The following is a 25,000-nucleotide window of genomic DNA, read 5'->3' on the forward strand; positions in this document are numbered from 1 at the left end:
TTCAAAAACAAATAGATTATGTATAATTCATACATGTGAACTACAGTATAACATACTTTGCATTATTCTATTCATGTCATTAACTTTCATATTAAAATGTAATCATTCTTTGATTTCTATCTCATCAATCATATTGATATGCATAAATGAAACAAAATTATAATATCTTAATTCCCATCAGAAGAAAAATTACTCAAATATTTAAACTTTACATTGATAACTATAATTTAGTAACATCAATAGCATATTTCGTCTTAGTATCCATGTACTAGCGGAATTAAACAGATATTATGTCATAAAAATTCACGTTTATATATGATCATTTCAAAAATGGTTCTGAGTCTTTGATTTAAAGTAAAGCAAATATATACAAAACATGGTTTAAAATTCTTCAAATTTGACACAAGTTGGGGTATTTTTGACATATGATCACCGTATCTTCCCAAGTAGCTGATCCAGGACTATACTTGTCCCACTGGACCTTAACTTGGTCTACCAGATGATTCCTGAGCTGTCGAACCCTACATTCCAGTATACATAATGGTTCGACCAATATGGTTCCTTCATCTGATACATGCAGTTCCTTCCATTGAAGGTTGTAAGATCGGTCAGCTATGTAACGCCTTAATACAGATACATGAAATACATTATGAACTTTATGCAAGTGAGGTGGCAGTGCAAGACGATAGGGGACAAGTCCAACTCTTTCCATGACTTTAAATGGTCCAATAAATTGGGGTGATAACTTTGTTCCTTTTCTGAATTGAATAGTACTTTTATTCGGTTTGATGCGAATGAAAACCTGATCCCCTACCTCATACTTCCTATTAGTTCTGTGAGCATCAACATAACTCTTTTGTCTATCTTGTGCTTCCTTTAACCGCTGTCTAAGTTGTTTTACCTACTCTTCCATTTCTTGGATTAATTCTGGTCCTATTATCACTCGATCTTCTAATCTGTCCCAACTTAACAATGTTTTGCAAGGTCTACCGTATAATGCTTCAAATGGAGGCATTCCAATTGAACTGTGGTAACTGTTATTGTACGCAAATTTGACTAAGGATAAGTACTTTTCCCAGTGTGATTGCTGATCCATAACATACATCCTCAACATATCTTCAAGTACTCGATTTACCTTTTCTGTTTTCCCATCAGTTTCAGGATGATAAGCTGAACTTAAATTTAATTGAGTTCCTAAGGCTGACTGCATGCAAGTCCAAAATCTTGAAGTAAATCGTGAATCTCTATCTGATATAATCTTCTTAGGTACTCCATAAAATCTGATAATTTTATTTATGAATACTCGAGCTATGTCAGCAACTTCGTAAGTATCTCTTACAATAATGAAATGGGCAGTTTTCGTTGATTTATCCACTACTACCAGAATGGCATTGTGTCTTTGAGAAGTAAGAGGTAGTCCAGTGATAATATCCATAGAAATGATCTCCCATTTGGTCATAGGAATGTCATGAGGTTGTAAGAGACCCGCTAGATGACAATGATCTGCTTTTACTTGTTGACATTCCAAACATCTTGCAACAAATTGAACGATATCACGTTTCATGCCTGACCAGAAGAAGAATTTCTTGATATCCAAATACATTTTCTTTCCTCCATGTTGTGCACAATATACTGTTCTGTGGGCTTCCTTAAGGATGGTGTCTCAAAGATCCCTATTATCAGGAATATACATCCTTCCATGAAATCGTAAGATTCCATCATCTTCTAGTTCATATCCTTCAAACTTAGATTCTTTCGGATTTTTACTATCAAGACTAGATCTTACCTTTACATACCAGCTATCTTTTATGAGATGTTCTAGTATTCATTGCCTTAAGTCTACTTTGATAGGTGTGAGGGAGAATATCCGGGGTCTTCTGCTTAAAGCATCTGCCACTACATTTTCTTTTCCTTCAATATATGATATTCCAAAGTCATATTCACTTAGGAATTCACTCCATCGTCTTTGTCTAGCATTTAAGTCTCTTTGGGTGAACAAATATTGAAAACTTTGATGGTCACTTTTAAGTGTAAAACTTTGCCCTATTAGATAATGTCTCCAAATCTTTAAAGTTAGTACTACAGTGGCTAACTCTAAATCGTGAGTAGCATAGAGTTCTTCATGAGGCTTTAACTTTCTGGAGACATATGTTATTACTCCTCTATCTTGCATTAATACTGCACCTAATCCATGTTTGGATGCATCAGTACATACTGTAAAATCTTTGTCCATATCAGGAACTCTTAAGATTGGTGCATTGGTCAGTAGTCTTTTGAGTTCAGAGAATGCTTTATTACATTCCTCAGTTCATTCATACTTAACACCTTTACGTTGAAGGGTTGTAATCGGCTTTGCAATTTTGGAGAATCCTTCCACAAATCTTTGGTAGTAACCGGCTAAACCCATAAAGCTTCGTACTTCATGTGTGTTTTTCGGTATTGGCCATTTCCATGATTGCTTTTACCTTCTCAGGGTCTACTGAGATCCCTTCACCTGATATGATATGGCCTAAGTAATGAATCTTTTCCTGAAAGAACAAACACTTGGGAAATTTTCCATACAACTGATGTTTCCTGAGGCAGGACAACACTATCCGTAAATGATCTTCATGCTCTTTCTCATTCTTGGAATAGATGAGTATATCATCTAAAAAGAATTGTACAAATTGATCAAGATATTTGCAGAAAACACTGTTCATAAGATTCATGAATACTGCTAGTGCATTTGTTAACTCAAATGGTACCACAGTAAATTCATAATGTCCAAAGCGTGTCCAGAATGCAGTCTTAGAAATATCGCTTTCAGAAATCCTTAGCTGATAATAGCCTGATCAAAGAACAATTTTTTAAAAGACGGCATCTCCTTTCATTTGATCGAGAAGATCTTCAATTCGAGGCATAGAATATCGATTCTTTACTGTAGCTCGATTCAAGTCTCGATAATCTATGCATAATCTTAAGGATCCATCTTTCTTCTTGACAAAAATTACAGGAGCACCCCAAGGTGATATACTGGGTCGAATATGTCCTATATCCAATAGTTCCTTAAATTGAATTTGTAATTCTTAAAGTTCTGGAGCTGTCATTCTATAAGGTGTTTTAGAGATTGGTTGAGTACCAAGTTTCAATTCTATTGTGAAATCTAGCTCTCTTTCAAGGAGTAATCCTGGTAGTTCTTTTGGAAATACATCCGAAAATTCGACGAAATACATCCGGATATTTTTCTAAGGATGGTCCTTTTTCTTTACTTACTTCTTGAATTACATATGCCTGACAACATTTTCTTAAGCAACGCTTCATTTTCATTACTGATATGTAGCGTAAAAATACTTTTCTCTTGATTCCTTGAATTTGGATCGCTTCTCCTTCATCATTTATACCTAGAATTCTTTTCCCATAACAGTCTACTCAATCTTGATGAGCTTCTAACCAATCCATACCTATGACAAGATCATAAATCCCTAAGGTTGTGACATAAACTTTCAATTTATTCGAACAGACCCCTAGGTCAATTTTGCATTGATCCACACTTAATTCTATGTATTGGAGTTCTCCTAAGGCCATTTCTACATGTCTAAAATCATTTTGTCTGCGAGCTACCAACCCACATTTGTTTAATGCATATGACGAAATGAAACTATCTGTGGCACCAGTGTCAAATAAGATTTTGAGTTTTATACCATTAATAATACCTGAAGATTCCACTATGGTGGATTGATGTGCTACTTGATCGTTGTTGACTAATGCATGAATTCTATGATTGCCTTGGTTATTTGATATTGGTTCCTTTCCAGTCCTATGCAATATACTTGATGAAGCTTCTAGACAATCACATTGAAAATGCGGTCCTCCACATCCCCAACAATTAACCTGTGTTGGTCCTCTAGAATCGGAACGTGAATTTCTAGATAAAGAGCTTCGTCCTCTCATGTTGCTTCCTCTCGAATTTCTTCCTCTATTAGCAGTTCCACGAGATTTCCATGGACTTGTGTTTGATGATTCAGCGGCTATAGTATTAATTGCCATGGGAGCTCTTGTTCCTACATTTCTTGGGATAAATCTATTACCATAAGGTGGTCTTGAGCTACCTTCCTTGAAGAAATTTTGAGGATTCTTTCCTGAAAACCCCGATTGTAAAGGTTCTGCTAGCCCTACATCCTTTTTGATTCCTAGATGTTCTTCTGCATAACAGCCACATTCTACTGCCTCAGCTACTGATGATGGTTTCCACATCCTCACCAAGGCCCTGATGCGAGGATTTAACCCAAATATGAAGCGTTCAGCTTGACGTTCATCAGAATCTAAGTAGTGAATGTATTTCACAAGCTCCATAAACCTTATCTCATATTCCTCCACTGTTTTATTACCTTGAACTAATGTATGAAAGGCTCTGGCTTGTTGTTCTTGAAAATATGGAGGTAAATACTTCGCGCAAAATCTTTCCTTGAACAATTCCCAAGGGACATTATCCGTTGTGAGGTGTAGTTGTTTTTCCAGATTTCCCCACCAAATCAAGGCACTCTCCTTTAATTGAAATACAACAATTTTTGGTTTTGCAGAAGAAGAGTATTCTCTTAATTTAAAACATTTGTTCATTCCTTCTAACCATGCCTCAGCACCTTCTCCTGCTCGACCTCTTGAAAATTCTGGGAGTTTAATTTTCTGAAGCTCCCTAGAAATATCTTCCATTGATCTTTTATACTCAAAATTCTTTGGTTCCGCTGAATTGGTTGCTAAGGGTTGAAGTTCTTCTTTGGTCTTAGCCATGGTTGACCCTTTTAATGTTTCCAATAAGGCTTCCAATGAGTTCATTATCACGGTCAACTCCAGCGCTGGAGCGACTGGTGTTGATGATGGTCTCGATGGAGACGATGATGATGGTGGTGGCGATGGAGATGGTGGTGGCATTAATGACGGTGATGCTGCCTAATCACGTCGTCGTCGCTCATATGTCCTTACCATTGTAATGTTTCCTGTATACATAATAAAATTTATAAGAATTTGAGATATACATTCGGATTTAACATACAATTTTTTTTTCGCAATTGCACATTTATAAACGGGTATAGCTTTTTTTTGCTATTTTTACCTGCTAGGCAGGTCTTACTAGTATCGAGGTCAAGGAGGGTGGTCTCGCGACCTCCTTGTCCTAATGCAGGGAATCCTATCTTAATGCGTAATAATACCTTTCTAATGCATGAGTTTTTATAAATCCTCTTTTAACATTGTAACATAGCCTAACTATGTAATATAATCATTTTATTATTAGTGGACTAATTTTAATCTATTTTCTCTTAAATGTAATATTTATAGTAAATGATATACATATTATCATTACTTTACATTACTAGTTAATTGTTATATGAAAATAACATATAACAATTTAATGTGACGGCAATGATACAATAATTCTAAGTACATATATAAAATCAAATCAAAATTAATAATATCAATTAATAATATTAACTAAATAATTAAAAACTTCAGTCATTTTAAAACTAAATAAAGCCCTTAAAATATATGACTTAAAATTATCAAAACCATTTTGTTAAGTACTCACTATCATTTTAAAGTCAAAACACTTCACATTCTCAAAACTACAGTTTGATACAAAATAATAATAAAATCTTGTTGATTTGATTTTAACTCGAAAATCATTGTATTAAATAATATTTTCAATATTATATATATATATATATATAATTTAAATTAAAGTCAAAATATCAATTTTAAAAATTAAATGAATGATACTATTAAAACATTAACTTAATTAAAACTAAATAAATGAAAATCCATACAGCGCCCGCCTCAAATATTTATACTACCATTTATGTAGGAAAGAGTTAATCCTTAAAGTTACATTAATATGCTAAAAATGTTTATGGATCCAAAGGTTCATCATTGAAGTTAATTTGGAGTTGTCCTTAAACGGTATTTATATTTAAAAATAGTGACCTGATCTCTTCATTATAAAACATTCATTGATTCATTTATACGATGGCTTTATATTATGTATTATAGTCTTTAACCTAAGAGCCCACGAAGCATGCATACCCTTACGCATCGATAAGCTATAAAACTCACGCCATATCCTAGCACGCGGTTGATTAACTGGGTGGGTGTCGAATATAAGCCTAGCCTCGTGTTTACAGAGATGGGTCGAACGCGTATATATGGTGGGGAGGTCGGCGGGTCGAAACCCTCGCCCAACATCTCGGTCGTAATTACCATATATTTCATATGATATTACATTGCGGTATATGTTAATGTTTACGAGATATGATATATGGTTTGATCGCATAGATATTGTGACCATAGGATATCCTCCAAGCTCAAACAAAGATTGCCAAATCATTATTTCAGTTTCTCACAAATTTGTCATCGCATTTTCCAAGTATGATTTCTAACAGCAATACATTGCCTTCTTACATTAGGGTTTGATTTTGTGGAATGAATCGAATGAATTTTAAAACATAATTATTATATTTCATCTCTTCACCAAGATAATTTTTACCGACTTCATTACTTATCTCTGTAACTGAATGACTATTGAGATTTACAGATCTAGGGTGTTGGTTATCATCCCCAATTATGTTTTGACTCTATTCAGATGCCATTGATAACTTTAATTTGGTACGAAGATTTGCCTAAATCAAAAAATGACATTGTGTTGCGCGACTGTCATCTCTTGTTCTGAATTTGTTATGAGAATTTCTAGTAAATATAAATATTCGACGAAAAGAGTGCATGATCCAAATCGGAGCATAGATTTGCGGTGATGAATATGGTACAAGAAGGGTTTCCAGTTCCCTCTATTAAAACAGTTTGATGCTAACGCTGAGACAAACATTTGCGTCCATAGCTACAATTCATACTTTTATTTAGAAAATGAAGACAAGGGCAAACTATTTCTACAGTTGTGGAGCTATGCCAACAAAATTTCGGTATGCTTGAAAATCTAAAAAGGCAAATCTAAGTGGGCAGAAAACGCAGGTGGGTGTAAGGCCTGTAAGCTCAAAGGGTTTTAACATGCTCTGATACCAAATGTAAAGACTGCATAGCCATTGTAAAAACAGTAAAGGGTTCCAAAAAAAAATCATCATGAGCCTGTGATAAAATTTCCTGAAATTTTACAAATTTAACCAACAAAATTGATGAGAGTACCTACCTGTATTCCTGCGGTTGATGATGCCTCAAGCTACTCCTGCTTCGGTTACCAAAAGACCAAAACCACCTAGCCAAACTGAGCAAAACCTCGCTACTCAGTCCAGTAAGCTTCTCAGTTGAAGCAGACTGTTCCCCCGTGCCCAGAAACCTCAAAACAACCAGCCCTCCCTCTATTGGTAACTCAGGTTTATAAATTCCCGCCCCTCTTCAGTATCTCTTTCCTTCGTTCTTTCTTCTTCTTCCCGATGCCCCCTCCTAAAACTGTTCTCTCGTGCTTTATAAGCTGTTTCTTAGCGGTGGCCGCCCTTCCACCGGCAACCCACCGCTTCTCCACAACATGACACCCTTCTCTTGTCACATAGTATATATTTCTTTTTAAAAGGTATATTGACTGTATTATGAATTTTGGTTTAATAATATTTTTTGTTTGTTTTTAATATAAAGGTCCTAGGTTTATACTAGGTACCTTATCTTTAATTTATTTATTTTTTTAATCATTTTATTAATTTATTAGTATAATTTATTAATATTCTAAGATATATAATTATATAACCATCTTTTAAGATTAGCTTAATTTTTAACATCTATCTTTTATAATTATTTTTATGTTATACATTTTAAATTTAGTATTTGCCCATTAATCATGATGCACTAAGCAATATGGGTGTTGATGGGTGAATATAACTTCTATTTGAAGAAGTGTCATGATATTTAATACTTATAGTTACTTTAGTGTATAAATACTAGTGCAGTGCATGCGACACATGCATATGTAGCTATCATATGCATGCATCTTATGCATGCTATTATTCTTGTGTTCTCTATATTATAGATAGGTTGTTACAAGGTAACATGTATTTGGGTCTGCCCGGGAATATCATAAAGGTTGGGAGTGTGAGAGAACATGGATGTAGGATCGAGGTCAAGTGGAAGAGGAGAGTGTTGGGGAAGGATGGTACGCCAAAATTGTTTAGGGGAGTGGGCAAGGAGAGCAGAAACTTCTCGTCTTCTACGAGAGACAAAGAGTCGTTTCTTATGACGAAGGAGATGACGATAAGAAGCATTGAGGTCGGAGTAGAAGGGTTGAGAGTGGGTGAGAGCATATCGAAGTTCTCAATGTAGATTCTTGCATTCATCATCATACCATTTGTTCATGGGGCCAGATCCAACTTTAGGGGCGATGGAAGTGGCACGAGTGGAGTGGGAGGGGGGCGGGGGATTTGAGTGTTGCTTCCCAAATGGCAGCTAAAAGACGGGTATTTAGTGGAAGCAAAATCAAGCAAGTAGAACTTGGTCTTCGATGGGAACATCTTGCATAGGGTAGAGGAGAAGATGTCAGGGTCTCTTTCGTCAAATTGGAAGGTAGTTTGGGGTGGGCCCCGAGGGGAGGGATGGGGTGGAAGGGGAGGGTCAAACTAGAGAGAGAAGGAAAGAAGTGCATGATCAGCAAGGGGGATGGGGGAGACTAAGAAATGTCGAATAAAAAGGAGCAAGATATGGCTAGCGAGTACATAATCAACTACACTTGCACCCCCGCCATATGGCCGACATGTGAAAAAGCGAGAGTCTGGGAAACAAGGGAGACCATTTAGAATCAACAACTCCTGGGATTCCCCCAACTGCAATAGATGCTTACCATAAATTGTAATGGGCCCTAAAGCATCATCTGACATCCAGTGAAGCCCTACTGAATCTGGATCTATCCCCTGGGTAGAAAACACGTCTTTTGATCGGTCGTGGAGAGGGATCTAGAGATCTCTAGTGCGAGCATTGAAGCCACCTAGGAGGATGACTTCCCCAACAACACACTACCGGGTGATGTCGGCGTACAATTCTATAAAGGGGTCCCCATTTGAGCCACTATGGACAACAAATGGTGAAGAGGTTGGGGGAAGTAACAAACTGCAATGTAGATGTCCCTCGGAGGAGAGACTCCGACACTTATCTGAATCCACATAAACCTGGCAAACTCATCATTGGCTACCAAAGATAGCCTGTTCCAGAGTGAGTCACTAGCCAAACAAGCAACTCCACCTGATCCTCTGACCCCTCCTCAGCTCCTCGTCCCCTGCCTGCAAAATGAGATCCAATGGTAACCTGCAATATCTAGGAGGGGTCGAATAGGGCTCGCATGAGTCTCAGTCATGAAGAGGATGTCTATTGATTCGAGAGCATCATACAAGAGTCCCGACAATGACCAGAAAAATCCATTGCCATTCCAACAACGGATAGAAATGCCTGTACCCTGTTTCCTCCCCAAGCGGGCCCATCATTTGGAACCTCCAGTTCGGGGTTCCAACCCAGGTGGGAAGGAGTCCTGAATGACTGCCCGAGATTCCTGATAACTACTCATTTCCCTACCCGTCGTCTTGTTCTCTGGATTGTTTAAGTTCCACAACCTGTGCTCGAGTGAGGTCCTCGTCCAAGAAAATCTTGTTGGGAAGAGAAAACAACTTCCGCTTAGCCCTGAGGGCGCGAAGTCGATCAAATGCAGTCTGAAACCTGAGGAAGAGAGTGGAGTCATAGCCCAGCCAAGCTCTGTCCAAAGCTATATCAAGGAGGCTAAGGGTGTCCTGAAGGAACCTAGCCCCCACTTCCATAGGATCCGGAGAGGGGTGGGGTAAGGGGAGACCTCTCACCTTGAGATTCAATTCTCTTGCCCGTTTGTTGCGTTCTTCCACAAGTTTTGCTTGCATCACCTCCTCAACTGTTGCAAGAGGGGTAGGAGTTTTATCCTTCCCTCGAACCACTTGTACCCAAGAATTGATGTGTGTCTCTGTTTCTTGTTTGAAGGTGGCTTGTTGGGATCGGATCTCTTCTTGCTTGCTTTTAAGGTCAAGAATTTTTGCATGCAATGCACCATTTGGAGGATGGAGAATTTCCTGCTCTTTAGTTTCATCTAACATATTCTTAAGGGATAAATTATCCCTCTCCACCTCTGAAACTCTGGCAGAGAGGGTATGTATTTCTGAACAGAGCTGCTTGTTTTCAGTTTCAAGAAATTCCATTTTCTGCAGCATTTGTTTTACCTGGGCTGTCCAAAATGAGAAAACTGACTCCGGGTTGACTACCACTTGCTCTCGCCGGTTTTCAATAGCTGATAATTCAGCAAGGCTAAACATGTCATCTTCACACAACTCGTCTTGTTGCAAGATCCAATCTTTGGATTTGAAACCCATTCTTTTGTTTTTGTATGTTCCTCAACTGTAAAATTCATCAAAGGATTTAGAGAAAACCTGTCTACCGCCATCTTGGTATTAGAGTCACTATCAAATTTGGTGGGCAGATTTCGTCAAACACTTGATGTGCATCCTCTCGCTGCCTATTTTGTTTCAGTAATAATAATAGATGCGTTGGATTAGTACTACCCACAGATCGAAGTGCATCAGCCTCAAGTCATGACGCAGGGGCCGAGCTTGGCCTCAGGACTGTCACAGATAGGAAGAAGTTGCCTCATAATAGGCCACAGGTCCAAGCTAGGGCCTCAGAACTGGCCACAAGTATAAGGAATTTGCCTCAGACTAGGCCGCAGAGGATTTTTTCACAATTGATTCTCGGGTGCCTCAGACTAGGCCGCAGAGGATTTTTTCGCAGTTGATTCTCAAGTGCCTTAGACTAGGCCGTAGAGGATTTTTTCACAGTTGATTCTCAAGTGCCTCAGACACTTCGACCTGCTGGATACAGGTGGTCTCAGCTGCCTCAGTAAATTTCGTCTATCTCAAGTGTAATCCATTTTTCCAGTGAATAATTTAAATGATTCCAAGTTGTTGGCCATTTGGAGAGGGGAACAAATTGTCTCACTTGTTGCTTATGAACTAGCAAAAAATTTGGTCGTGCAGAACATGAGACTATTCAAAGGGCAATTGACCAAGTAAGAATTGTTGACAATGCAAGTTACAAGGAAGGAGCAAATTTGTTCATCATACCACTTGAGTAGCATTGGTAAAGACAAGGATGCTTCTTGTGCAAAGGTTCAAATAAGCAGTAAAAATGAATTGAGGAAAAATCTTTGCTTCAACTACAAGGGACTTTGGGAGCCTAATCACTCATGCTTGGGTAAAATGGTAGAGATGATAGGGGTAGAGCAAGAGGAGATTCCTTCTGATAATTCTTCTACTACAATTAAGACCATTGATTTTCATGAGAACACCCTTGAACGATATGAACAATCGTGTGAAGATGTTGACAGCAATTCACCTATGCATCCATGTTTGATGGCTAACAATGATCAGCATAAGGAGGAGATAAATGAAACTCCTAGTGACCAGCAGATTGTTCCCATGTGTGAAGAAGGCCAAGAAGAAGAGCACTCAGAGGTGCATGAGCATGAGAAGTATGATATACATAGTGTGCATTATGAGTCATCTTTGGAGAGTTTGTTGAAGGCTCATAGATGCAGAGGCATCCAACAAGACTACAGGACTTTCATATGATAGTCATCGAGAGAAGATTGAGCATTTCACAATAGATCTTATGGCATGTAGAAATATGGTGTAGAATTGCAACTGCTCAAGAAATATTAATCTAAATCAAGAGACACAATTCTACTCTACTGCTCTGTGGAAATTAATTCACAATTTAAAACAACAATCTCAAACATGCAATAAGAAATAACACACATGCACAATATTTTTCTAGGAGAGAACAACTACGAAAAACCCCTTGAGCCAACTTGTAATAATCAGATGAATAGAGAATGTATTACAATTGTTAGCTCGCTCTGAGCTCAACCTGCAAGTGAATAACCTCTCTCTGCTCAATGAAAAGCTATGACCTAGACTTAGTCAAATTTTTCCTCTGCTTAAGCCCCTATTCCCTTGCGCAAATCTTGAGGAATTAGGCCCCTATTACTTAGGAATTTTCCTCCAATTGATTGCACAATTTCCAAGGTTGATCCTCTAACACCTGTACACTCAAGACTAGTCTACAACTGATGTTACACTGCCTTGAAATCTCCACCACAGCTAGGGAGCTCAAATTCTCTGCATGCACTAGCTATTTTGGGTTGATTGACCAATTAACTGAATGATCACTAAATTAGAGTGTTGTCTCACTGCACAACTAACCTTCGACTAGTTCTATCAATAGTTAGAACTAGATTAACTGAAAACAACTTGAAATAATTGACCTTCATTGTTAGAAATTAGCAAGGACACATGCTTAACTAAACTCCAAGCCCTCTAACTTGAATTTACCAAGCTAACTGAGTGAGAAGAGCCATGTCACCTCAGTTAACTGCTTCCAAGTTGTCCGCTAATGTGGAAATTCAAATTTTCTCAATTTGACCAAGGCGAAGTCAAATTGAGACTTTACTTGCTGCATTTTTCAACATGGCAATGAAGAAGAAGACCTAGACTCTCTGAAGCACTATCTTTCAACGGGTCAATAAACTTGAGGAGTTTGGAGTTGTGTGTTCCAAGTTAGTGTCCATGCTATCTAGTGTTGGGGAATAGCTAACGTCCCTAATTGGGCAGCGAGGGAAGCATATTTTGGAGTTCCAGCACAACCCTCTTTAGGAGTACATAGACAGGGCTTGCAACACTATCAACCCCCCTCTGTACATTGGAGAGAGAGGGGCAGAGTTTTCCATATGGATCTTATGGGTTGACCAAGCAGAGCCTTCCAGATGGGTTTTACAGGTTGGCCAAGACAGAGTGATTGACATTTTAGGAGCATACCAATTAGAATCAGAATGGTGCAGCGGAAGCATGGTGGGATTGTTTCTTGTGTAGGTACTTATGCACAAGGTCTATCCTAGGGGATGGATTGGAGAGAAGTGATGAGTTGGTATCCTACTTAGTGGATGATTTATGGAGCAACATCCATAGCCAGGGACAGAGTATAGTTGGGACCATGGGACATGCACGATGATTGATGGCCATGGTGGCATTGGGATCCAGTTCAATCTATTGGTGGCAAGATGACTCAGAGGTTTGTTTGGGATCCAAGTGTTAAGGGATCCATTCATAATTGGGTGGCACGGACACATGATGTGGCACAATGGTTTATATAGGATCTTGGTATTGGTGTACAGATGCCTTTACAACTCACAAACGTGGAATGCTTGAGGGCAAGCAATCTCGAGGCTGGAGGATTTGTAATATCCCCATTTTTGGTTTCCCTTATGATGCGGTTAGGGTGGATTTTCAGGGTTTATGACAACCAGGTCACAAGAGCGAGATTAAGTCATCAGTGGGTCTAGAGGGTTTTGGAGGAGTTTTACGGGGTCCGACGAGGTTCACTTGCTATATTTCATCATTAGGGTTAGTTCTACACAATTTGTTCTTGGTTCCAACTTCCACTACATTCCGACGATTCCCATAAAATGGGGTTATTATCAAGCATATTTTAATTAAATATGCTAAAGGTGTTATTTGGAGCAGATTATTTGGAGAAACACCTTAGCGCAATAGCTTGTTCAAACCACAATGAAGATATCTACACGATGGGAGGATAGAAAGTGATTTTCAGTGACCAAAGAAATCATAAAGGCAAATCAATCATTTTCCAGGAATAAAGTGACTTAAATAAAATAAATTAAAAAGCGTCACTTAAATAAAGTAAAAGGGAGAAGCTGCTAGGTTGAAAATAAAAGTGCTTCTAGAAGGTTGAAGAGAGATCCATCAAATCTTTAAAAAGGAGGGGAAGCAAGCCTTTTGGGTCATCATGAGTTAATCATTTGTTGTTTGTGAAGATTGGGGAAATTGTTCTCACAAGTTATTGTGTCCTGGACGAAAACCCTTGGGTATCTTGTGAGATTGGATGAAAACCTAAGTCACCTGACACGGGGATTCAGGATTCGACGGATACGTGGATTCGAGTATCAGATACGCACATGTTGACCCCGCAGAACAGGGCACGTTCAGATACGTTATATATCATTTTATTATATATATATATATATATATATATATATATATATATATATATATATTAAAAATTAGATATTTCTTACACAAATTCTCGTTAATGATACAAATTCATTTATTTCAAACATAGATATGCATCTAGATGTAAGATTTACAAATTAACATTATGCATACAAATACAATTGTGACATAACTAATAAATCATAATACATATTCAATTCATCAATGATCCAATAGGAGAAAGACAAGATAGTAAGATAAAGATATTGTAGTTTTCTCATTAAGTCATCAAAATCAAAATGTGTTACATAGATAGTGCAATGCCAATGGAAAATAGAAATAGAAAATATAAAACAACTACAATCTACAAGTATACAAGCCTCAACAGCTCATGTCATACAAGTCAGCAGTCTCATCATGGTAGGTAGTCATCTATGCATCTGTTGTGTGGAGGATGACCCCTTTACAGTATTCACCATCATCAAATCTGACAGGCTCTAGCACTGGATCATTGAGATCCAAGTTGGCCAATGCCAACTCAACACTATTGTCCAGACCCATATCATCAGGGAAGACATCCCACATCTTTGTCTTTACCTTCAACCACTCATCCTGCTGCCTATAAATAAGACGAAAGTTGGTGTGCACATACACCATTATCTCTGCCTTGGACTACTCAAGCCTGTGCTTCTTGACACTATACAAATTCTGTATGTGCTCCAATTCCTCTCGCAACAAGAGGATGAAATCACCTGAAAGAGGAGCCTTATGGCTAACTGTTGTAGAGGAGGGCTTGTTGCCCCATGATTTGCCCACCAAGAATAGGGCTTCTTAGCCCCCCTGTCTCTAATCAAATCATACCCAACAAATTTACCAGTGCCAGTGGAAAACTCTACAAAGGCATTCTCCACCTCATCAAGGGATGCTCTATCTTGAAAAACCCGCATGAATGCATCTTTCCTCCCCTGTGAGATTTCACCATCCATGTGAGGAGGGAATCTGCGAGAAGGTCCACCATTTAGCCACTCATGGTTGTAGTATTTTGGGTTCAACGAGTGAGCCAAACAATGTAAAGGTGTGCAATTCTTGTCCCATCTGCTAACAAGAATGACCTGTATAGTGGTGAAGAAGGCCTCTAGTGATGTCTCTTACTCAGGACACTCACTCTATAGAATAATGTTCCTCACAGACTCAATCATGGAATCCCATCCCTCATAAACCTCTCCTAGGATGGGTTAGTCTGTATCTGCAAATCAAAGCAAAGAAATGATAGGGTCCATGATCTGAATAAGTAGGTCTACCCTCTCCCACCAAGCATCATCTAACATTGTGTTCTTCACTGTTTTAGAGGCTACCTGATCTGTCTTTCTCCAAAAAGACCAAAACTCTGAAATAACCATGGCCCCAAGAGCAGTCTTGACCTCCCTCAACCTCTTCAACATGATGAATGAAGAGGAAAACCGTGTATCCGCAATCTTCAATAATGATACATTGTTGTACTCCTTGTAGATAGTGAGAGCATTTGCATGATTTTGTACAAAGTTATGGATATGTTGTGCATCCTCAATAATGTTACTAATCCAAAGCACATCAGAAGAAATGGATTTCGGTGCTAAGTTCAATGAATGGACAATGCAAGGTGTCCAAAACACTTGTGGATATTAGCTTCCACAATCATGCCAACAACCTTGCAAACAGGTGCATTATTTGTAATGATTTGCACACAAGAATCAACACCTACATCTTCAATAACTTTAATAAACAACTCGCCCATATATTGTGCATCCTTGTATTTTCCAAGTGCATCCACTGCTTTCAAGAAAACTGGACCATTCAAGGAAGACACCATGAAGTTGATGAGTGGGTATCGTGCTAGATCTGTCCATCCATCAGTAACAATGCTAACCCCAGATGTTGGCCATGATGCTTTAATAGGCTGAAGCATTTTTCCACCTCTTTTTTTGCCTTCATCAATAATGTGGTTCTAAGCTTCTCAGATCCAGGAAGCACATACCCTGATAGAGCCCTTTGAGTTAGAGCTCGACACATCTCAATAAATAGAAGTGAGCATGCAACATTAAAGGATATGAAGTTTTGATAGAGAAAAAAGGCAATGGTGAGATCAAGCTCTTCCCGTTTCTCTTTCTGAAAAATCTTGTCCATTGGACCAAGTGAAATTGCCTTTTTGCTACTTGTCCCCCACTAGAACTCTCAAATGTGAATGTGTTGTTGTTTTTCCTCAAGAACGGAAGGGGGTCATCATTCTTGGTTTTTTTTTATTTTACAGCCACATTTGCCATACCAACATTGGACTCTCTTTCCATTTCTTTCCTCTTTGATAAAAATACCTTTGTACAAGCTCCAATTCCACAACCTAGTAAAACAACAAATGACCTTTCACACGAAAATATGTGTTCATGAAAGTATTGTGGCAATTGTTGCATTTTCAACTCACATTGCCTCCTCCCTTCACCTTGTTGGGTGGCCCTTGCTCTCTTGGGATATTTCTCAATGTTACATTGAGAGGAAAGTCTTCCGTCAACATTACTTGCAATAGAGGGAATACTTGCAACAGACTCTGATGAAATTGGGAGAAGAGGGGCATCTCCAATGGAGAATTTCTTCCCCTTCCTTTGCTCCTTCCCTGTTTCCCTTGATTGAGCCATGAATGTTGTTAAAAAATAAAACAAAAATGCACAAATTTGTAAAAGAAATGCATATGCAAACTGCTATAATAAAAATGCAAAAAAATAGAGAGCAAATGCACTTACTTGTTGTTTGAATCTCCTTGAAAACGCTCCCACACTCTTTGCTCTTTGCTCCAAAACACCCATAGCAAACCCACAAAAAAATAGACAAGTGAAAGTGAAAAGACAAGGCAGCAAACTCGCCTTTTAACACCGTGCAGGTTGCTTTTTTTCAGATTCGTGTCCAAAAATCGGGACACGATATGGATTCGATCGTGTCCCAATCAGACACGAAGTGTCTCAATTTTCGGACACAAATCAGGTTGAATCATGTCTGATTCAATGGATTCGTGATTCATGGGCCTTAGGGGACAAATTTGGTTTCATTGATGAAAACCCATCTCATCCCATGGTGAATTCATTTAGAATTCACAGGTGCGTAGATTGGTTCCAATTATAGTTTTGGGAGGTCAAAGTCAATATTGCAGCGATTATTTTGGAGGCCATCACCTCAACTATTATCCAGCCATTCAAATATCTTGTTGGGGTTTGTAACAAGTTTTCAAAACCGTATTTAATATGGTAAGGCTCTGACTGTGGCGTGAAAGTCCAGCAAGTGATGCAGTGTTAAGAGCAGATAGCGGTGGTGAGGATGAGGTCGACTATAGCATGTGACAACAAAAGAACCAGTGTGGCAATCGAAAGACCGAGGCGGCAGCGACTGCTGTTGTATGGGGGCGACGCTGTCGGATGGCTCAGCAGCTGTGGTCGTAGATCGACGAGTAGGTAATTTTATTATTACTTTTTTTTCTGTAAATGGCCAAAGACGTGATATCAAAAATGGAGAAACTCCAAATTTGTAGCGAAACACTTGAACTGTGATGACAACAAGGTTGATGAAAATTGATGGCCAAGGTTGGTTCAGACTAGTTCTCTATGCAGCCGTGAAGCGGCCAGAGGATTGAACAACGCTAATACCAAATGAAGCAAACAAAGTTTGTTCTTCAGTTTAAATACTACAGAAGATTTGGAATATGTAAATCTCCATTGAGATACAAGATTATATATTAAATGTATGAATAAGAATGATGTTACAAATGAGAATGAGAGGCCTGCTTATATACTAGGCAAGTGTCTCTTCATGGAGAATCATGTCTCATTTAGACATGTCTCTTCAACCTAATTACTAATTAACTAATCATTATTTATAATTATTATCATTTACATTATTTCCTATGTATTTTATTCATAACAAAGATGGAGGTATGCAGAATTAAAAACCAAATAAACCAACATATTGTATCTTTTATGTATCAGGGGATTCTAGTCTCCTTTCAGATAATTGCCTGAAAAAGATCAAGTTGGAGCTTGTTGAATAGGGAGTAGGAGCTTCCTAGAAAGTAGTAGTTTATAGAAATAAATTGAGGTAGGAGCCTCCTGTAGGTAGAAACCTATAGAAAATTAATGTAAAAGAGGGAGTAGGAGCTTCCCAACAAGTTGTAGCTTGCAAAATAGCAAGGAGGTTGGAGCCTCCAAAAGCTCATGTAATAGAGGAAATAGGCGTTTTCCTTTGCATCACAACAACAACAAAGTCATGGTTTTCCCTTTATGGGTTTGCACTTATATCTAGTGTCCACATGTGTTGCTTTTATGTGTGTCACTTATGTTGTGATTCAAATGATATTTACATGTTAAATCTTCTATTCATATGATGTTTTGTTGGCCATTTAATAGTTCAAATAAATATTAAAAGGAAAATTAAAAACATAATCTAATGTCCATGAATGCATGATACTGATTCACCCCCTCTCAGTATAGTCAAGTTTCTAACAAAAGGTGGCATGTTTGAACAATAAAGTAATGAGAAGCTCTGCAAAGCGACATCATAGGTTGGAGCACTCAACAATAAGGCACAGAAAAGCTTACAACAAGCCACTCGAGCTCAAGGTCCAAGATGTGACAATCATCCATAAGTGTGCCAAGGGCTAGCTCTATAAAGCAAGGGATCAACCAATCATGGAATAATGTACAATGTGCTAGACCCATGGGGGAGAGAGTAAAAACAAGTCATGTATCATCATTAATTCAAATGCCTAGTCATCCAAGTGATCAAAGAAGGGGAATGAAATCATCATTGAAGCAATATGATTTCGCTCCAGAATTAGATTTGGTGGATCTCACTATGTACAGGAAGTTTATTGTATTCTTGATGTACCTAGTTAACACCAGGCCAAATATTTGCTTCACAATGAGCACCCTGAGCCAATTTAACGTTGAGTCGAGGCATGTACATTAGGTTGTAGTGAAGCATGTGTTGAGGTACCTATGCGGTACTGTCGAATATGGTCTAAGATATGTCTCAGGTGGTGAAGTTGCAAGGATACACTGATTCTAATCAAGCTAGGAGTGTTGTGGACAGAAGTAGAACCTTGGGGTGTTGCTTCAGCTTGGGATCAACTATGATATCCTGGTTTAGTAGGAAGCAGAATTTTGTTGCACTCAGTACAGCAGAAGCGGCATATATCACAGCCAATGTCGCAAATCATGAAGCAATGTGGCTTCAAAAGCTTATTGTAGGATTGTTTAATCAGGAGCTAGAGAAGACCTTGATATATTGTGATAATCAAAGCTATGTCAAGCTTTCGGAGAATCAAGTATTTCATGACAAGTCGAAGCACATTGAGATTAAATATCATTTCATCTAAGATGTGGCGCAGAAGGGAGCAATGAAGCTCCAATAAATATCCACTAATGAGCAGATTGCGGACATTCTCACAAAGCCTCTATCTAGGGGGAAGTTTGTATACTTCAAAGACAAGCTTGGCATGATGCAAAATGTTTCCGTCACTGAGATAGAGTGTTGATGTTTCTGCAAATTGTAGCATTGGGCAAACATTCTCCCATGAGGTCATGTTGATTTGACTAAGGTGAAATGATGCCTTCACCCATGGGGCTATGTTGATTTGGCTAGGGGTGAATGGCCGGGGCAGTCTTTCTTTAATTAACCCTGGTGTTTGGCTCAGGGAGATTAGCTCACAGTACTCACATTGCCTGCTTCAGGATAGAAGTGATATATATTTTTAATGGAACAGGTTTGATTTGTTTATTTAATGGGGGACCCACCTATAGAATAAATAATTCTAATCTAATGATAAGCCCCCGTCATGAACAGTAAATATCCTTGAAAATAGACGATGTTAAGCCCTCCTCAAGAATCGTAAATGGCTCCACTAGCCCAAAGATAGACTAGGCACTAGTCTATCTCCCTCATCTATTCACAACAAAAAGCAATAAATTTCTTTCTTCTAGCAATTTTTTTCTTTCTTTCACATTCTGGAAATTGCATTTAAATTTTTATTTTGAGTATTCTATAATTATTGCAGCACATTTAGTTCATAAATTTAATTTCCAACGATAGATATTAATCTAGGAGACCTTAAACTACAACAATTTAAGTCTATAGCATGCTAGAAATTTAACTTTAACTTCCTGTTTTGCGAGTTTTGTGAATTTTGTGCAATTTCAGCACTTTATTCACTTCAGAATTATTTTTTTTAACAAATTTAAATTTATGTGTAGAATTGATAGTGGTAATCAACAGACACTATAAACCCTGTGCTAGTACATACGGGCTGCAAGCCAACACTAGCAAATAATTTAGGATTTGGCAAGTGCCAAGACGTCGAGAGAAACACCCAAAAGGGCGTTGCAGGGTCTTCAACATCGAACAATTCGCATACAATATGAGTGGTAACAAAAGGTATCCCACATATATGCTCAAGAAAAGCTTGAAGGCAGTTTGAAAAGTTTCAGGACAGTTGAAGGAATTTGAAGGTGACGATATCACATGGAAGGATACATAAAAGCAAACCAGAATAAGCATAAAAAGGATTAATTCATCAAAAATTATTGGAGAATTTAATAAGAATGACTATCCCACATTTATCTCAGGAAAAGCTTGAAGGTGGTTTGAAAAGTTTCAGGACATCTAAAGAAAGTTGAAGGTGACGATGTCACATGGAAGGATACATAAAAGCAACCCAAAATAAGCATACAAAACAAACAAACAAACAAAAAAAATTAATACATCAAAAATGATAGAAGGATGACCTAAGAATGAGTAACAGTGAATGCTCGCACACTAATTTTCACACTTGAAGGTAACCTGTGGAAACTCATATGAGTGATGTAGCCATTGGTGTTATGAAAGTTGAAACAATTCAGAGAGGAAATGTTTGTCTTACCCCATGCCAACTCACCACGGAATATTCATTGGTACGGATCATTGTTTCACTTGTTTAATGCCTTCCCCATAGAAAACCAAGTTATATGTAATCTTTGGGCAGATTTAGGCCTAAACTATTTAAGATATCAGCCCTTCTGGCTAACATATTAGTATGCCATGGCAATGTCGCATTGACTGTTGATATTGGATATAATGATCAATACCACACATTTAACATCAACAATCTGTGTATAAGGGACCTGAATAGGACATCTGCACCGGCCAGGATAAGGGCCTTAATTTGAATTTTTCTCACTTCTGGACTCACGAAAACTTAAGTCTCCAACCATGTATAGCGTGAAATAGTACAACTTCCTAGTGACTTATTATAAGTTCCAGATTTCCTGTACATTTATACCAAACTTCCGAATGGCTTGCCGAAATTCAACACAAGGTGCATGACATGGCTTTGGGTTTCCGGAGTTTACCATAAGAAGACTCGGGAACTTATGCAAACATATTCAATCCACCTATAATCAAATCCTTATCATATTTCTAGTTGAATTCATACATAAAAATAAAAAACGAGAAATTCAAGAAACCTAAACCATCTAAATGCATCAGATGTGAGGAAGCATGTAATGAACATACAGGCGTTCTAAATGAAAGTAGTCATCTGCAACAGTTGCCATGGAACATAACACTGCTGTCGAAGATACCATACATGGATCACCCGTCTCCCAGTTGTTCAGGTTTCCATATGGATCTTCAAGATGGGCCTTAACTTGTTTAAGGACATATACTGCAGCCAAGAAAATAAATCTTGACATATACCTTTTTTATTTGAATTTACACAAAAAGTATCTTGTGCAAACTGAAGGCCCACTGCTTCAGAAACTGATACCTTAAAGATATGAGAATTGCAGTATTTATGACAGAGTTAAATGTGAATAAATTACGTTCAAGAGGATCTGTACTTTTTGCTGCAGCAGATAAAGAGCAATAAAAACAGAGGATGATGCAAACAAGAACAGCCAGGGATAATGACCTGTTATTCATTGTGACACCTGCTCTGCCTCGAACAGAAATGAAATCTACAGCAGCATTTTCTGTTACTTCTCTATGGTGGTTGTAGATACAAAACAGTTAAGGCTTCCAATTCTGCAAAGAACTGGTCTTCTCGTGACCGAATTAAGATGATTTGGTGAAGTAAGTTATGAAAGACGTTGACCATGTTCTTGTTCTATGTTTACAACCAGGCAATGATCTAACAAATTTGACTGGGATTGTGTGGAAGTAAATGGATGACTGAGCGAAGGTAAAGTTTTGAATGGGAATTACATGTTAAGCTCCATTAATTTTTTTAACAACTGCTGCCTACAATTATGGAAGTAAACTGCAGTCTTTCCTTAATTTTAGGAAACCAACTGCAGTAATTTCCTTAAATTAAGGAAATCAACTGCAGTTAATAAATTTATTGTTGGGAGCTTCTGAAGTGGTCCATTACTCCATCTGGAGTTCTCTACCTTGATCTGTGGAACACCTGACACATAGCCATCAGAAGCTTGGCTATAAATTTATCTGTTTGGTCCCCAAGCTTGTATCTCAATCCCCTTCAGTTTTTACACCATCAAGCTGAGAGAGCAGAGCTTGGAAGTGCCTTCAGACTTTCTGTATTCTTTTCGTTCTGCTTGGATGAAGATTGTGTTACGATATTTTTAGGCGTGGATAAAACAAGGCAGCAGCGGCTGCTCCTCATTTAAATGACTTTGGATTGAAGCTGAAGCACTGTTTTCAGTCAAGATAGCAAGTGGACTGTGGAAGCGTAATAGGAAAGTTTTGGTTTGCAGCAAGAGCGTTATCAATGGTTGGAGGTAATTTATTTTCCCTGGGCATTAAACCTTCATTTTGATTCTTTAAGTTTTTATTCCGCATATAGAATCAATGTGATAATCTCACATTGGTATCAGAGCATACACACTTATCTCTGCCTTGGTGTGTTCTGCTTACCAAAACGAGTTGTTATGAGAACGGAAATTACAGATCTTCCACTTTTATAAACAACCACTATTCTCTTCGTGCCATGTTTCACATATTCAGTCTACCCACTCTTCTGGAATACATCCATTGCACGATAGCTTTCCCCAGGTGGGTCATCTCAGAAATTATATTTTTTTGCTTGATTACTACGAATCTAGAAAAGATACATTCACGCATTTGGCTTTAGAATATGATTCGTTTAATTTCCGGATTTTATTACTCTTGAGAAATGGTCTTAATCGACCCAGGTCCCACATGATCTCTCATTTCCATATTTGAGTACTTTTGTGAAATGGCTTTGGAATATATTTTATTTCTGAGAAGACACATATAAATCGATATTGGTCTCTGCGTATTATCTCAAATTTATGATACATTTGGGGTTTAACAGTGGTGTCTTGGTCCTTTGTCTCTGGTATATGGTATGTGATTATAGCATCCGGCATGATTTGTATGGAACTATAATCTGGAATGAACCTCTGAAAACAACAGTGAAGAATAATTGAAATTTAGCTATATAGTCATTGTTACAGTCTTGGTCTAGTAAATTTTGCAACTCGACTTACTAGATATTGTGGGTTTGTCTGGTACTGTTGTAAAGATGGCTGCCTGAATTTCCTTTTAATGTCTGATTTATCTCTTAGGTCCGAGATGAAATGGTTTTCATTAAAAGGTATTTAAAGTTTATTTATTTTGAGAAGAAATCTTGCCATCATTTGGAGTAATACTGATATTTATCACAGTTTTTACTCATATAGTTTCTTGTATGAAGTTTATTTAAAAATGACATTTTGACTTATTCATTTTACTAAACATTTTAAGAAATGTTTATAATTTTATAAGAAATTATTTTTTTTTTTTAAATTGCTTTATATTAAACTGTGTATATTTTTGTTTATGCAATTTATAATGGATAATGTCTAGTGATCCATATAATTTTAATTAATTAGAGAATAGCCACAGCATCTTTAATTAAATAAAATTATATATTATGATTGGTTAGATCACATAAAGATTATTTAGATATTAAATTGTAATTAATTAAACTAAATATAATAAATTTTATCCCACAAGAATTTTTATTATATTTATGTAATTAATTAGGATAAAATTTCATAACCTACCCACAGGAGTTATGAATTAATAAGTTTTATCATAAAGTTCAGAATTATGAAAAATTGAATCTGTTTGAATTCATTAGATTCAATTTTGAGCATGATTTACATTGGTAAAACATGAAATTTTATCTAAGCCTCAATTTTAACATAAGCATGTGATTTTTAATTTGATGCAGTTGTACAACCTAAAAATTTATCTGAAATTCGTTGTGACATTCCCGAACTTAAAGGAGATAACTATAAGGTTTGGAAGGAGAGGATTCTCTTTCATTTGGGGTGGATGGACATAGATTATGCTATTAGGAAAGATGAACCACCGGCACTCACTAATATCAGCACTGCAACGGACATCACGCTTTATGAACGATGGGAGCAATCCAATCGTCTAAGCATGATGTTCATTAAAACTAAAATTTCAGCTGGTATTCGTGGTTCCGTTGATTAGCATGAAAAGGTCCGAGACTTGTTGAAGGCCATTGATGTTCAATTTGTCACTTTAGACAAGGCACTAGCAAGCACCCTAATCATGAAGTTCTCATCCCTAAGGCTCACCAGTGTGAAAGGTGTGCGCGAGCACATCATGCAGATGAGGGATACTGTGGCTCAATTGAAGAAACTCGAGGTTGATATATCGGAGTCCTTCCTAGTGCACTACATCCTGAACACCCTTCCGCACCAATATGGACCTTTCAAAATCTCATACAACACACATAAGGATAAATGGTCAATTAATGAACTCATGACCATGTGTGTTCAAGAGGAAGAGAGACTGGTGATGGAACTGGGAGAGAGTGCAATGCTGGCAACGCGTGGAAAGGGCAAATCTCAAGCCAATCGGAAAGGGAAAGGTAAAGTACCTCCCCAAGCCGATATCAAAAAGGATTCCAAGTGTTT

General features: G+C 37.8%; 1 protein-coding gene across 1 annotated transcript in view; it reads right to left on the minus strand.

Moving 5' to 3' along the window:
* Window positions 1-9,520, minus strand: part of LOC149194153 (putative LRR receptor-like serine/threonine-protein kinase At1g06840) — a 31,053-nt gene extending 21,533 nt beyond the window's left edge. The window contains exon 1 of the mRNA XM_089407566.1: window positions 9,448-9,520. Within this exon, the coding sequence (XP_089263692.1) occupies window positions 9,448-9,520 (73 nt within the window). The remainder of the gene's footprint in view (window positions 1-9,447) is intronic.
* Between the last annotated feature and the right edge of the window lie 15,480 nt (window positions 9,521-25,000).

The sequence above is a fragment of the Pinus tabuliformis genome, chromosome 2_2, assembly GCF_031772625.1.
Source record: "Pinus tabuliformis cultivar Carrire ecotype Pingquan chromosome 2_2, CPIR1, whole genome shotgun sequence".
Classification (NCBI taxonomy): domain Eukaryota; kingdom Viridiplantae; phylum Streptophyta; class Pinopsida; order Pinales; family Pinaceae; genus Pinus; species Pinus tabuliformis.